General features: G+C 36.1%; 1 protein-coding gene and 3 long non-coding RNA genes across 4 annotated transcripts; 3 read left to right on the forward strand and 1 right to left on the reverse strand.

Moving 5' to 3' along the window:
• Positions 1-234: 234 nt before the first annotated feature.
• LOC107826846 (uncharacterized) lies at positions 235-1,588 on the forward strand. The gene is made up of 3 exons (XR_001657365.2): positions 235-460; positions 817-910; positions 1,350-1,588. It is a non-coding gene; the product is annotated as an uncharacterized LOC107826846 (long non-coding RNA).
• Positions 1,589-3,634: 2,046 nt separating this feature from the next.
• LOC107826847 (uncharacterized) lies at positions 3,635-4,812 on the forward strand. Its single transcript, XR_001657366.2, has 3 exons — positions 3,635-3,860; positions 4,192-4,279; positions 4,594-4,812. It is a non-coding gene; the product is annotated as an uncharacterized LOC107826847 (long non-coding RNA).
• Positions 4,813-6,004: 1,192 nt separating this feature from the next.
• Positions 6,005-9,676, reverse strand: LOC107826844 (uncharacterized). Its single transcript, XR_001657364.2, has 2 exons — positions 6,716-9,676; positions 6,005-6,569 (listed from the first exon to the last, which is right to left on the reverse strand). It is a non-coding gene; the product is annotated as an uncharacterized LOC107826844 (long non-coding RNA).
• A 1,114-nt stretch (positions 9,677-10,790) lies between these two features.
• Positions 10,791-13,466, forward strand: LOC107826845 (transcription factor GTE7-like). Its single transcript, XM_016653874.2, has 3 exons — positions 10,791-12,600; positions 12,722-12,947; positions 13,070-13,466. Exons 1-3 carry the CDS (start codon positions 11,038-11,040, stop codon positions 13,126-13,128), a joined length of 1,848 nt encoding a protein of 615 aa, XP_016509360.2. The 5' UTR covers positions 10,791-11,037; the 3' UTR covers positions 13,129-13,466.
• The last annotated feature ends 994 nt before the right edge of the window (positions 13,467-14,460 follow it).

Consider the following 14,460-nt stretch of genomic DNA (forward strand, 5'->3'; position numbering starts at 1 on the left):
CACCGTTGTCACATGTGTCCCTAGTATCGCAACTATCCTACAGAGAACATTGATGAGGACAACAATCACCATTTAAAGGAATTTACCTCACAAATAAATAAATAAAATTTAAAAAAGCAAAAAAAAAACCCTTCAAATATCAAGTCATTCTGATTTCTGCTGCAGTATTTGACAAGTGCAAGCTAAGGACCCTTTCGCTTTTCTCCAGTTGCTTCTTCTTTCGCTATCCAAAGCTGTATCTAAACAAACAAGAATTGAAAGGAATCCTATTCGCATTGTCGCCAAAAATATAAGAACAAATCCACTACAAAGCTGTACGTAGTTTTCATATACCATATCAACTATCTATCTATTCTCTCCCTCTCTCTTTCTTCTTTTCTCTTTTTACTTCTAATTAGGAGTTTATCGGACATGAATGAGCCACCAAAATATGGTTATCCATACCCCTCTCAAGGTCAAGGTAATAACGTAACACATCTATATGCTCCATATATGTTTTATTTATTTTATAAAAAGGCATTTCAGTATACTAAGTTTTCGCTCTCCACAAAGTGGAAAAGGACTGGATCACATTGGCTCTTATATATATATAGCCTTAGCTGCTTTTTGCAACTTGAACTCGTGACTTTCTTATTTTGCATTTCTGCAATAAGCTGTTTTGCGACTTGAACTCGTGACCACCTAGTCACATGATATAAATTTTCCTGATGCGCCAAACTCCCCTTCTTTTCATTTAGTTTAATTTGTATTTGCTAAAAACAATAGTTGAGCTGAGCATTTTTTTTTTTTTTTTTTTTAATGTTTCTTGAAATATAGGATATTATCAGGGGCCTCCTCCTCCAGTGATGGCGCCACCAACATATGCAGCTGCTCCTCCACCTCAGAAAAACAGAGGTTTTCTTGAAGGATGGTAAGCTTTGCTCCTCCTCTATCCTAAAGTTTATTGATATATGAAGAGATTCTTTTGAGATTTTTAACAAAACTAGTGTGATAAGGAAAAGCAAGAAAAAGAATTATTAGCCTTTCTGTGATATGTGCAAGGAGTAGATGATTTTTTACACTATTAGCGCACTTATAGATAACTTGCCTTTTTTTTTTAAGGTTATCAATCTCACTTTCTATGGACAATTTATCTTTATTACTGTATTTCTTTTAAGTAACATAATAGTTTAAAAATTATTTACCTGCAATGTTGTAATGTTTAAACTCTTTTTTTTTAAAAAGAAAAAAATCATTTTCGTGTGTTTCTTGTTTTAATTCTTTCCTTTTTGGCTAAAAGATGCTTTTAAGTAAATTCTTTTCTGTTATACATTTTTTTTTTTTTTTTTTAATTTCGTGATTTATTGCAGCCTAGCAGCTCTGTGTTGTTGTTGCCTGATAGATGAGTGTTGCTGTGATCCCTCTATCCTCTGTCTGTGGTAAGGTGTTCGGGCTGCCAATTTCAGTTACTGCTTCTGCTTTTTACCAAAATAATAAGAATTGTAATTTAAATAAGTTCTTTAGGAACAGGGAGTTTATCGTCTTGTAATTATCTTCTTTTAATTATTGAACTCTTTTTTGTTCTCAGAGAGAGTTACCATTTCATTAATTGTATTATCCATTTCTGCTTAACACCAATTTCCGGTGCTATTTGTACATCATGGCCCTTTACAATTTTGAATTTAAGAAAATGACCTTTTTAGATCTCTTATGTGTAAAAGACAGATTTCTTACGTGTAAAAGTAAATCTCCCATGTGTAAAAAAGAAGGTAGGATCATAAAATTAAAAACAAGTTTGTAAAAAGTCAAAAAACCAATTGACCCTCCAATTTCCTACATATTTACACACTGATTAAGACCTAAATCAATTCTTCTAGAGTTTTTCGAGATATTTCTTATAAAGTTTTGTTATAGCATTTATAACCGCTTCGTTTAGGTGGGCAACCTAGCAAATACACATTTAAGGAATTAGCTTACAGACCCCCCTAACATTACACTAAACATCGCGCCTGTCCCATAGAGATAATATATTTTCATTTAGGCATTTGTTCTGTATATATAGCTCCCGAATCGATTAGTTAAAAATTTGGGATATGTGTAGTAACGTCTGTACATAAGCTGCATTAGAGGATTGATAAGTGAAAGTTAGTGACTTGTTGTAGCTTCTAAAAGTTGCTTTAAACTTTTAACCACTAAAAATGGATCCCTTTTGAGGTTATTTTCAACAATGTTAACAATCAGCAACCGAATCTTTACAATCCATCAGTGTGGTTAATCTTGAGAAAAGCTTAGAAAGCTGCAAAGTACATATAGCCTAACAAAACCAATCACACGAAGCAAAGCACTAATTATATGAGCATTGCGTGCCACTTAATTATCCTTATCTTTATTAGGCATTTCCACATTGTCCAATCGAATTGCCGGTTAACATGTCCATCAAGGAATAATGCAAAAAAAAAAAAAAAAAGGGGGGGGGGGGGGGGAGAATAAGAGAGATTCAAAAGTTTTTATTCAACAAAAAAAAAGATCAAAATTTTTTATTCTCTTGCTTAGTTAAATGAATTGAAGCAAATAATTTGTCTAAGAGCATCTCCAACGCTACAGCATTTTCTGCGGTCAGTTTTTGCCAAAATATTACTCCAAATTTGGAGTGGCACTATTCATATATCTCCTCTGTTACTATTCATCCTTACTTTATTACTATTTTTATTATTTAACTCTTTTAATTTATCTCTTTATATATACCTAATTATGTTTATGTTATATATTTATAATATTAATTTTACATCTTAACTTTGGCGTATAATTTTGATAAATTAATTTTTGTGCATTTATTATTTTTTATATAAAATTGTAAGTTAATTTTATTATAAGTTATAATTGTACAAAAAATATATAATCATCTCAAAAAATGAATGGTGCAAATATAAAATATTAGATGTTGCTAAAATTGAAAGGTGCGAATATAAAATATTAGATGTTGCTTATAAATTATATTATTTAAAAATTTATGGTATAAAATAATTTTATATTAAATGGTTATATAAGAAAGGAATATAAATTATATGTGATGAATATGTAAGAAGGAAAAACAGATAGAATTTCTTTAATAGAAATAAAAAATAATATTTAAATAAAAGATAATAATATAATATTATATTAAAGAGAAAAGAATATAAAATAGAATATTTTTTTTGAAGTAAAAAATGAGTAATGGTTAGAGTAACTTTACTCCATTTTGGAAGAGAAAATGAAGGCAAGGTCCGGAGATTGGCCTAATATATACCTCTATTCTCCTTTGTGATCCTCCTCCATTTTTCGATGTTCGTTTATTTCCTGACTAAGTAACGCGTATCAAACTATTTTTACAGTAACTATTATATTTTTTATCAGTACGTATATTGAGTAATGCTGTCTAACAGATTTTAAAGAACTAAATAATTCATCTGTTTTTTATATATGCTTTAACCTAGAGGAAAAATTTCTTCAATATTCTTTCATTTCATTAACACGTAGACCACACTATTGATGACATCCTACACGATATTTTATAGTGTTATTTTCTCTCTTTTTGGGCGACAGGAAAAAAAGATCTAATTCTAAAGTTATCATCAGCTTGTTGTACGCTTATAACATGCTTCTGCCGCGTATAATCGTTTTTGTTAGCAAGAGAGTGGATAACCGACCCAGGTGTCAATTCGACAGAACTTGTACAAAAATACGACTACTACTAGTACAACGTACGTTTTTCTGCTGTTTCATCTTGTTCAGAATTAAACTGATTATCCCCAAAATTCAGTTTAACACAAAGAAGTTGAGCACCAAATATTTGTTAGACATGAGTGAAGTACCAAAGCAAGCTTATCCTTACCCTGCTGCAGGTGAATTCTTCTTTCTAATTTTGATTACTTGCACTTCTCTCCTCAGTTTATACTAGGTTGGATAAAAGGGCATTCAAAAATATTTACAGCCCCTAACAAATATGCATTTACAGCAGACTGAATCAGATTTAATTCTACAAGAACTGTGCCCATAATGTTTTTTCTTACTTCTTTCTCTCTTTTCCTTTTAAAAATGTAAAAACAAACATAACATGAATTGAGTTTTTTCGACTTTATGAGGCGATACCTTTAATTGCATCGCCACAAAAAGTGATAGTTTTATTGATCAAAAGAGCATATATAGATCAAACTTGTGATGTGAAATTAACAGGTTATTACAAGGGACCTCCAGTGATGGCTCCTCCAATGTATGTTGCTGCTCCCCCTCCTAGGAGGGAACCTGGTTTTCTCGAGGCTTGGTAATACATATATACTAGTACTCCCTCCGTCCCAATATATGTGTCAATGTGCTTTTTACTGTAAATATTTTGAATTGTTTCTTTTACGTAGTTTTCAAATATTTTAATTTTATTGCAAAAAACATAAGGATTTTATGTCCGAGTTCATAGTAAAAAATTAAGAAGTTTTTTCTCTCGAAATCCGATTACCGCCGGAGAGAGAGTTCTTTGGTCGTGATGACTGGGTTCTTCTTCATTTATAGGAGTAATATATTTGATGAACATGGCACTTTTACTATGTATGTAACTTCGTTGATTTTGAATTTGGTTTGCAGCCTCGCAACTTTATGTTGTTGTTGCCTCCTAGATGCTTGTTGCTGGGATCCTTTCCTCTTCATTTAGTTTTGTGGAACCCTTATAATGCAAGTAATGTAGTTCAACTTATGCTCTTTCACCTTTTTAGCTACGACATGGATCTTCTTACTTTTTTTGTATATATAAGCCACTCTCAGTGTTCGTTCTTCCAAGTGAATAAAAGAGTTATAGAGTTCTAATTTTGCTTTCTCCTTTTTGGTTTAAATTATTCAAAAATTTTCGTACACCATTATTTCAGTACTTAGAAATCCTTTTCATTACCTCAAAAACGAAAAAAACTAGATGTATCGCTTTAAATAAAAATATTCAAGAAATAACATAAAGTTTTGGAATGAGAAATTTTAATGCAAAAAGCTTTTTCATTCATTTCTTACCATCCTTTTCTTGGTTTTCTTGTGGTTCTCGATTTGTATTATTGTTTTACCATTGAGCTAATGGAAGAAAAGATAAAAGCATTTGATATGGAGACATGATATTATTGGAACAGAGAATGAAACCAAGACATGATATTTTAAACAACTCTACTATTTAAACACTATATAAGTTTGTAGTTTGGCGGTATAGCTTTCAGTGAGAACTTACAAAACTCAGTGGAATTGTGCCACAACCAAGTGCAGCAAACAAGTTTACAAGCGTCCATATACACAACATATATATCAGTCTCAGGCGTGTTTCTCCCGTTGAAATGTCTTCGAAGAGACATACCGGATATTGGTAATTAGGGAAAAGATTAATATGAAATCCCAAATCAGTTAGCTACTCCAATCGTAATTAATGGCGAGTGCAAAACACACACTTAAATTGTGCTCGCTAGTCAAAGATAATATAGTATAATATCGTATCCACACAACATTATCGTAGTTTGTAACTAGATTGCTATCCAGTCGGATCAACAGTTGATATTTATATGACTAAGAATCTAAAATCAACATATTGACTAGTGACTATCGAAACAAGTAATAAGCAATTAAGGTTATCGGTGAGAGAGGATAGGGTTTTGATGGAATAAGTGCAAGATAATCGTTCGGGATCTAACTCTATATAATTCACTTTCAATGTTCAAGTGAGTCTCGAATTCACTCTATTATTAGTTCAAACGTTTAGCAAAAATTTCTCTCTCGATTAAGTCTCAACCTCACAATATGAACCAATTTAAGCTCTGTGAACATATGTAAGAATGCGTAATGGATTGGTCTTTAGGAGAACCTCTCTTGGCTATCCTCCTAACTAGGTTTAATCAATGATTCAATTAGCCTCTTTCGATTACTTAGAAGAATCCATGAACTCAACCAATAATATAATGCAAAGATATCACAAGTTATGCCTCTTTGGATTACAAGAACAAGTAAATATAGGTGCAACAATTAAATCTTTCAAAAAAACAATTCAAATACATAAAAATAGAGTTATAATCCACAAACAATCATCAATACACCAAATTTATCAAAACCCAAATGGACCTACTCCATAGGAAAATATAAATTCAATCCAAACCCAAATCTTGAGTGAGGAAGGAAGGATGAATCCTTATACTTGTGTTCTTCCCCAAGCCTCCTTGGCCTCCTTAAGTTGAAATCTGTTAAAAAGTTCAAAAATGATGTTTTCCCCGTGTATTTAACTATCCCAAAAATAAACCCAAAACGAAAATACCGTTTTTTAGCGGAAATGGAAAGATACTCAAGATTTTTGCTAGTGGCAATTTCCAGAATAATTTGCAAAACGTTATCTGGGCACAATATGCACTGCCGCGCCACCCCATGCGGTGGGGCAGTGTAAACTTCATATAGTAATTCATTTTTTCCATGTTTTGACATTCGAACTTGGTACTCGACTCCCGAACGCGATCTCGGCTAAATCTCTTGGGCTTCTACTCAAACTTCAAATCTCCAAATAGTTCAAATTTGCTCCGCAACATTTAAATAACTCGGAATCATTCCTACACGGCATAAAACACACAATAAATGTAAAATACTACTAATTAAAGCTCAACATAAGTAAAGTGCAGTAAATTAGAGTGCTATAAGCTACTAAAATAAAGGATTATAGCCTATCATCAGTCAACAGCTTGTTCAAATACTTCACCATCAGGATCTTGTACCACAATGCTTCTTGGTAATGGCCTAGTGATGTCCATTTCCACTAACACCCCGGCATATGAAATCCTGTCAACACTAGATGTGCAGTCATCCGCATATAATGGAGTGCCCAAACTGCTACTAATTCTACTTAGTGATCTCTTACTCCAACAGTTCAATGGCAAATTTGGATACTGAACCCATATTGGAATAGTTTTCAAAACTTCTTCATGGAAATTAAATCTGGCAGGCCATGGTTTCAGTATAATAGGCCTGCTATTCATGGTATGTGGCTCAGAGTATAACACTTCATTTTTATCTTCTAAGCTATTAAAGAGAATAACAAAGTACCCCTCATTGTGATAGTAGATTCTTGGCTTATCTGTGAAGTTTCATTGAGCAACAATTAATCGTTCTAGTGCACAGATTGTGGGAGAAGCTCCAACTATATACATGATTATAGCCTTCCTCCATTTGTCATTTTCTACTTCAACCTCCTCCTTTTGAAGTTGTACCACTTTAACCCCGTCTTGAATTAGTGGCGCAATGTACTCTCCATCCCCTTCGCAGCAAATCAGTTCCCAGTAAAGAGAGTAGCCCATTTTCCCTCTTTTTCAACAGGTATGATCATAATCCCCTGCGCACCACTTGGTTCCTCTGTCGCCGACTTTTCAGCTCCTACCTCAGCCATCATTGACCATTCATTCCTTGCATTCTCTGTAGGCCTTGGGGTCTGCTCCCCAGTTCTTCCTACTGAGTTTGCATCGGAATTTTGCTTTCCTTCCACCCGAAACGGAGAGGTAAGGGTTTTTTCCATTGAAGACACATTCGAGATATGCTTTCCTTCCACCCTTATTGGAGAATTAAGGGTTTTTTCCATTGAAATCCCACCCGAATTTTGCTTGCTTTCCACCCTCATCGGAGACTTAAGGGTATTTTCCGTCGGATTAAGGGTCTTTTCCACTGGATTTGTGACTGTAATTTGCTTTCCTTCTACCCTAATCGGCGGAGTTATGGCAGTCACAAGCTTAGCTGGGGCAGTATTCATCAACACACTTACTGTAACACTAGGCCCTCCTTCGAGCCCTAGTTTGTCTTTCCCAACCAATCGACAATTGGCCTTATTCACCTTCACAGCTGAGATTTCGATCTTCTTATTGACTTGCTTAAACTTCTTGTTTTTTCGTGAATTGGATCAAATAAACAATCTTCAGTCATAATCTCGTCCTTCCAACTCAAGATCACTTGTCTAACAATCTTGATCATTAATATAGTCATACCAACTCAAGACCACTTTTCAAATAATCTTGTTACAATTCGATCGTAACATTTTCTTTTTTTTTTGTTTCATCATTCTTTATTTTTCTCAATTAAAAGACAAATAAAAACAGAGGAAAACTGACTTTCTTTATCATAGAAAGAAGAAGTTAGTCGACGTTTTAATTTAATTGGTTGCAAGAGCAACTATCTAATTTAGTGTTACATGTGTCGAGCAATTTAATCCATGCAGACGCGCATAAAATTTTAGCAATATAATAGTTTAAACATAAAGCTAATGTTGCCAGAAAACATTAAAAAATAAATTAAAATGGTGTAAAACCGTGTGAAGGGCGTGGGGGACTAATTTCTGTTATATTATATATGATGCAAGTCCATTAAATTGTGTGTGAAGTCATAGAGGACTCAATATTGACCGCGTGTCTTAGAAAACAAATCACTAATATTGGATGTTTGAAATGTGACAAAAGACGCAAAGAATCCTAAAAATCCAAGGGAATAGTAAAATATTTTCAGGTAACAAAAACATATGTGCAATTATAAAATTTACACCTATAATCCCCATTCTTAAATTAAAAAGATAAACACTGACATAAGAACTCCATCAATATGTGCCTTTTTTTCCCTTACTAAGCTTAGACATGTCTATTACTTTTAGTCTATACAATACTGTTTTTTTTTCTTTTTTGATAATAAGATGCCATTTCGTTTGAAATTTTGAAAAAGTGTTTTTGCAGAAACAGTTTGCAAACCAAACCTTAAAAAAACTGATTCCTGCAAATTCTAAACTCGCAGGACAACTTCTGAAAACAAATGAAAAAAAAAAGATCGAAAAAAGTACTTTTAAATTTTGTGAATGTATTCAGTAGAAGAAGAATTTTTCAACGAAAAAAACTAACGCTAATGATATTTTCACAAAACTAACACGAAATCGTTTTGGTCCAACCGCAACCTAAGATGCAGGGCAGCTATTCATTTTCACACATGTTTGGACCTTACAAAGCGGACCAGTAACCACCAGCTGTCAATCACGAGACTGACAAGAGTTTGGGCTGCTCCGCCCAAACAACAGGCCCAGGCCCAGCTAAACAGCTTAACCTAATTTTTTTGAATATCAAAATTGGACCCACAAACAACGCCGCCTGCAACCAAAACAAACACCTAACTAATCTACCTCGCCGGCGGACATAAAATCCGACGAGTCCTTCACGTACCCTTGCCGCCGGCTAGCCGGATCTGATCTGATTTCGTGAGAAAACTGCCGGAACACAGATCTAATAAGCTTCATGCAAAGAGATTCCCCATCGGAAAAAAAACCCTCAGAAATTGGTTTTGGGAATTTGCAGAGAAAGAAGTAGCCGGAGATGCAGAAAAAACATTGGATCTGGAATTGTAAATTTGTACTACTAAATTTTTGTAATGATATTAGAAGGTTCTAGGGAAAAGAGATAGCCGTGGGGGTTGTGAGTAGGGGGTTGGTGGGGGATGCTTTATATATAAAGAATGTGACGCCACCTACACATTAGCTAATATTTAGTTGTCTTTACTCTTTGTGGGACCCAAAAAAGTTTCATAAAAGATATAAATATTGGGTTTTTTTACTCTTTATATCTTTCGCACCCCTCTAGTGTTTGGATTCCCACTTTTGCCCTCTTCTTTGTCTACCACTAATTTGGTGCCTACAATTATCTCTTAATTTATCCTAATTGGACTTATTGCTCTATTTGTTGTTTGAGATTAGGAAACAAAGTATGTGGACTAGTTGATAGGATGATAGTTCTTCTTTACCCTTAATTTTTACTCCAACAACCAATTTTGATTTTATCTAAATTATTCGACTTCAAAATTCAAAAATAAAAAACTACAAATTAAATGTGATTTTTCTGAACTTATTATTGATTATGTAGTCACTCTGTGGGTATTTACATATTAGGTGCACGTAATGATAGAATTTTGAGAACTATATGTATACTAGATTTAAAAATATTCTTTGTATGCGAATACTAATATACATTAAATTTGGTGCAATAATACACCCTTCATTTCAATTTTATGATATTTTTTATTTTGAAATATTTTAAGATATTTGAAGAGCTTTAATAAATATCTTAACAACTTAAATCAACTTAACTTCTTATATTCTCATATAATACATGAATTAAGATAAATCATAAATTTCATGTTCAATTACACATATCACATAAAAATGAGACTTTAGGAGTAAAAAGAAAAGGTTTGTGAGGGGGTACGAGTGTGAATTTGGGAAAAGAAAAGTCGGCTTTTTAAACGTTCATGAGCACATTTACATTACAACATTAAAACAAAGCTTCCATTGTTTTGACAGGATCTTCCTGACACGTCAACACTTTTACACATGCCCTGTGCGCGTTTTGCTTCTCTTTCACGACTTCATCCCTTCCACGTCAGTCACCCACCCACCCCCCTTCCTAATTTTCCCTTTTGTGGTCCCCACCTCCTCAAAAACCCTAAATTCAGGACACATGCGACCCAAATTCACTTCAAACTCTAAACAAACCCGAACTACAACGCCACCCTCTCTTTCCCTTTTCCTATCATTCAATTTTAGAATTTCTAAAAATAAAAAAACCAGCTCTATTTAAACCCTTCCCAACTGAAACCTGATCTATCCGCCACGTGTCTAACACCTCCAATCTCACCCGTTCATGCCAGATTGTCACGGTCAGTTTTTCAGACAGCAAACAAATTAATTTTCACCGTTCGATCAGCAGTCTGGACATGATCCACGGTTTAAATACTGCCCGAACTCCGAACGGGTAGATCTCATCGCCTTTAAGAAGCGATGCCCTCCCCCTCTCATTCCTCGCTCAATCCCTTCAAACCCTTGCCTTCCAATTGGGTTCCAATATTTAAAAGATTTTTTTTCTCCTTTTTTTGTTAATCGTCGCCGGGAGGTGGTAATCGGAGATACTTTGTTTGATTCCGGCGGGCGCGTGGCCATCACGTCCCTTTCAATTTCATGATTTCAACACCACCTGATAACGATCAATTCCACCTGTGCCGGTGCAATTCATGGCATCCGCCGTCTTAGCAAGCCGGAATGAATCTAGCTGGGCTCAGTCTGGTGGTGCCGGCGGTGGATTCATGGGGAAAACCCCTTATTCTCATACACATCTGAACCCTAACTCTAACCCTAACCCTAAGAAAAAGCAGAAGCAATTCCATCACGCATCTAACGGTCGTCTCACCGATGAATCGCCGGCCGTGACGCAAACCGCGTCAGATGATGCCTATTCGTTTAATCAACGGCCGATTGAATCAAGTACCAACGTTGACGGCCTCAATCTTGGAGGATATATGACCTACAACGTTGCCTCGTACAACAAAACCGAGCTCCATGAGCTACGGAGTCGGCTGGTGGCGGAGCTGGAACAGATCCGAAATCTCAAAGATCGAATCGAATCGGGTCAATTGAGCACCAGCAACCCCAGATCTCACGGCAAGTCCAAGAAGTTATCTGGAAATAAACGACCCACCCCTTCTGGATCTAGTAAAGATCGGAAAAAGCTCCTCAATGGAGTTGATAATAGAAATTTCGGCAATCCGGGTGGTGGTGGTGGTGTTAAGGGAATAATCGGAATGGAAAATATGATGAAGGAATGTAGGCAAGTTTTGGCAAAGCTGATGAAGCATAAAAGTGGGTGGATTTTCAATACCCCTGTAGATGCTAAAGCCATGGGTCTTCATGATTACCACCAGATTATTAAGCGACCCATGGATTTGGGGACGGTGAAATCCAATTTGATAAATAATTTTTACCCTACCCCTTTTGAATTCGCAGCTGATGTGAGGCTTACTTTCAATAATGCCCTTTTGTATAATCCTAAAACAGATCAAGTTCACGGGTTTGCCGAGCAACTCCTGGCACGTTTTGAGGACATGTTTAGACCAATTCAGGATAAATTGAATAAGCTTGATGGCGGAACCGGCAGGAGGGATTTTCGTGCCATAGATGAGTTGCAGGGGAGTTCTTGGAATCACATTCCTACGCCGGAAAGAGTGAAGAAACCCAAGCTTACTCCGGCCCCACACATTTCAAAGAAGCAGGAGCGAATGATGCAGAATCATTCGAGTGCTTCAACACCCTCTTTGCCAGTGCAGCAGCCACCAGACAATCCACCAGTGGTGCTGCAGCAGTCCCCATTGTCAACTCCTTCCCCAGTGAGGGCACCACCAGCGGCAAAGCCTCAATCATCAGTTGCTGCTAAAGTGCCTCCTATGGGAAAGCAACCAAAGCCGAGAGCGAAGGATCCGAATAAAAGAGAGATGAGTATGGAGGAGAAGCATAAATTAGGTGTTGGGCTGCAAAGTTTACCGCAAGAGAAGATGCCGCAGTTGGTACAGATTATAAGGAAGAGGAATGAGCATTTAGCCCAAGATGGTGACGAGATTGAGCTTGACATTGAGGCCCTTGACACGGAGACTCTATGGGAGCTTGATCGGTTTGTGACCAATTGGAAGAAGATGGTGAGCAAAACTAAGAGGCAGGCATTGATTAACAATTTGGGACAACCACCATCCGCTAGTGCTGCAGCTTCTGCTGCTACAACAACATCCGTTGCAGAGGCTGATGGGGTAATAATGCAGTATTGCATTTTTGTTAATTCTTTTGATTTGATACATATGCTGTCCCTTGTTGCATTTATCAGATTGGTAATGGAATGGCTAATAAAATTTGTTGTTGTGTTTGTTGCAGCCTAGTACAAGCGAGAAAAATGACTCCTTCAAAAAGCCCAAAAAGGGGGGTGATACTGGAGATGAGGATGATGTAGAGATAGAGGATGATGAACCAGCTACTCACTTTCCTCCTGTGGAAATTGACAAGGATGAAGGTGGTGGTGGTGGGCAGGATCGTGATAATAATGCTAGTAGTAGCTCCAGTAGTTCCAGCAGCTCAAGCAGCGATTCCTCCTCTTCTAGTGGTAAATATATATAATATATATAAGCTACTCCAACTGCAAAAAATGATCTTTTTTTGTTGTTCTGGCTCTGAAATGAGTCCAGTGGAAGGCTTTGATTAATTGAACATAACTTTTTTGTGCAGATTCTGATTCAGGAAGTTCTTCAGGGAGTGACTCTGATGCTGATGATGCACACTCCTGAGATTTGTTGGTTCAAGCATTGGCTTTTTTTGTTTTTTGAGGTATAGAGTCAGTGCCTTGAATTGTCTCTTGATGTTTTGCACATTTCGGTGAGATGAGAAGTTTGGAAGAACCTTCGTGCAGAGCTGTAACCACATGGGGGCACTTACAGAGTTTGTCTGCTTGAGAGGAAGGGGAATTGTAGTATTTGGTGACATAAAGGTTATGGCGTAGGGATCACAATTTTAGGGATTTTAGGAATGGTCCCTCTGTTAATGAGAGAGAGATATGTAGATAGTTGAGACAACACCTTTTGTACAGCAGTTCGTTACACTAATACATTTGATTGTTTTCTTGAAAGAACATCACACATTTCTTCTATTGTTCAGTTCTATCAAAACTCCCTTTCCTTTTAGCACAAGCCTCAAAGTTTACAGTTAGCTCTCGAATTTATTGGGTGAACAACGTGTTGGTTGGTGGTGAACTTGTGGAGCCACGATGAGACTTGTAGAGAATATGAATTGAATTAATTGAGCAACATGGAGAAAAAAAGAATGATTCTTCACCATGTGCTATTTTTATTAAATTCTGGACTGCACGACCTTCAAATGGGGTAAACACGTATCAGCTCCCTATTCTCTATGGGCGAAAGCACCGCAGTTTGGTTGGCCTAAGATCAGAATTTGAACAAACAAGAGAACATTGATAAATTCGACTTTTGAGGTGAAGATGTGAGATCAGTAGGGATGCTGGAATGGTATGTTATTTAATGGTTGAAACTTGAAAGGAACTTATAGCTTAGCTGGCCTTCTTCCTTTTGTTTTTTGTTCCATTTATAGGTGTAGGTACCTCTCTCTCAGCTGTGGAGTGACAATATACTTCAATGAAGTTAGCCAAATGCTGGTAGCAACTTCCTTAGTGAAGACGTAAACAATCTCCTTTCACGTGGAGGATCCCGAAATGGCAGCAATGACAGACTCGAGTCTGATTGCCCTGCTCCTTACCCATGTGAAGGCTATATATAATTAAATTTTCTGGAAAATAATAATACACAAACACACAACCATTAAGTTGTGGTTGATGTGGTATTTTGCACTAGTGCTTTATTAGGCATAATGTCACATGTGTTTGAGGCGAAGCCTTAATCCAAAGCCATTGGAGACAAGCTCAAGAAAATATTAATTAGAGTAATAGAAAATGGGTTAATTTTACAAATAAAGAAGTACAAACATTGATTCGACCTGCTAACCATAATAATTGTATGTCCGTTATAATGTTGTAAATCATCAAATTCATAGTTATGCGGTCAAAACAATTTAAGTTTTTATCATAAACTTGAAAAATTGTTAAAGAA

Source organism: Nicotiana tabacum, unplaced genomic scaffold (assembly GCF_000715075.1).
Source record: "Nicotiana tabacum cultivar K326 unplaced genomic scaffold, ASM71507v2 Un00001, whole genome shotgun sequence".
NCBI classification, from domain to species: domain Eukaryota; kingdom Viridiplantae; phylum Streptophyta; class Magnoliopsida; order Solanales; family Solanaceae; genus Nicotiana; species Nicotiana tabacum.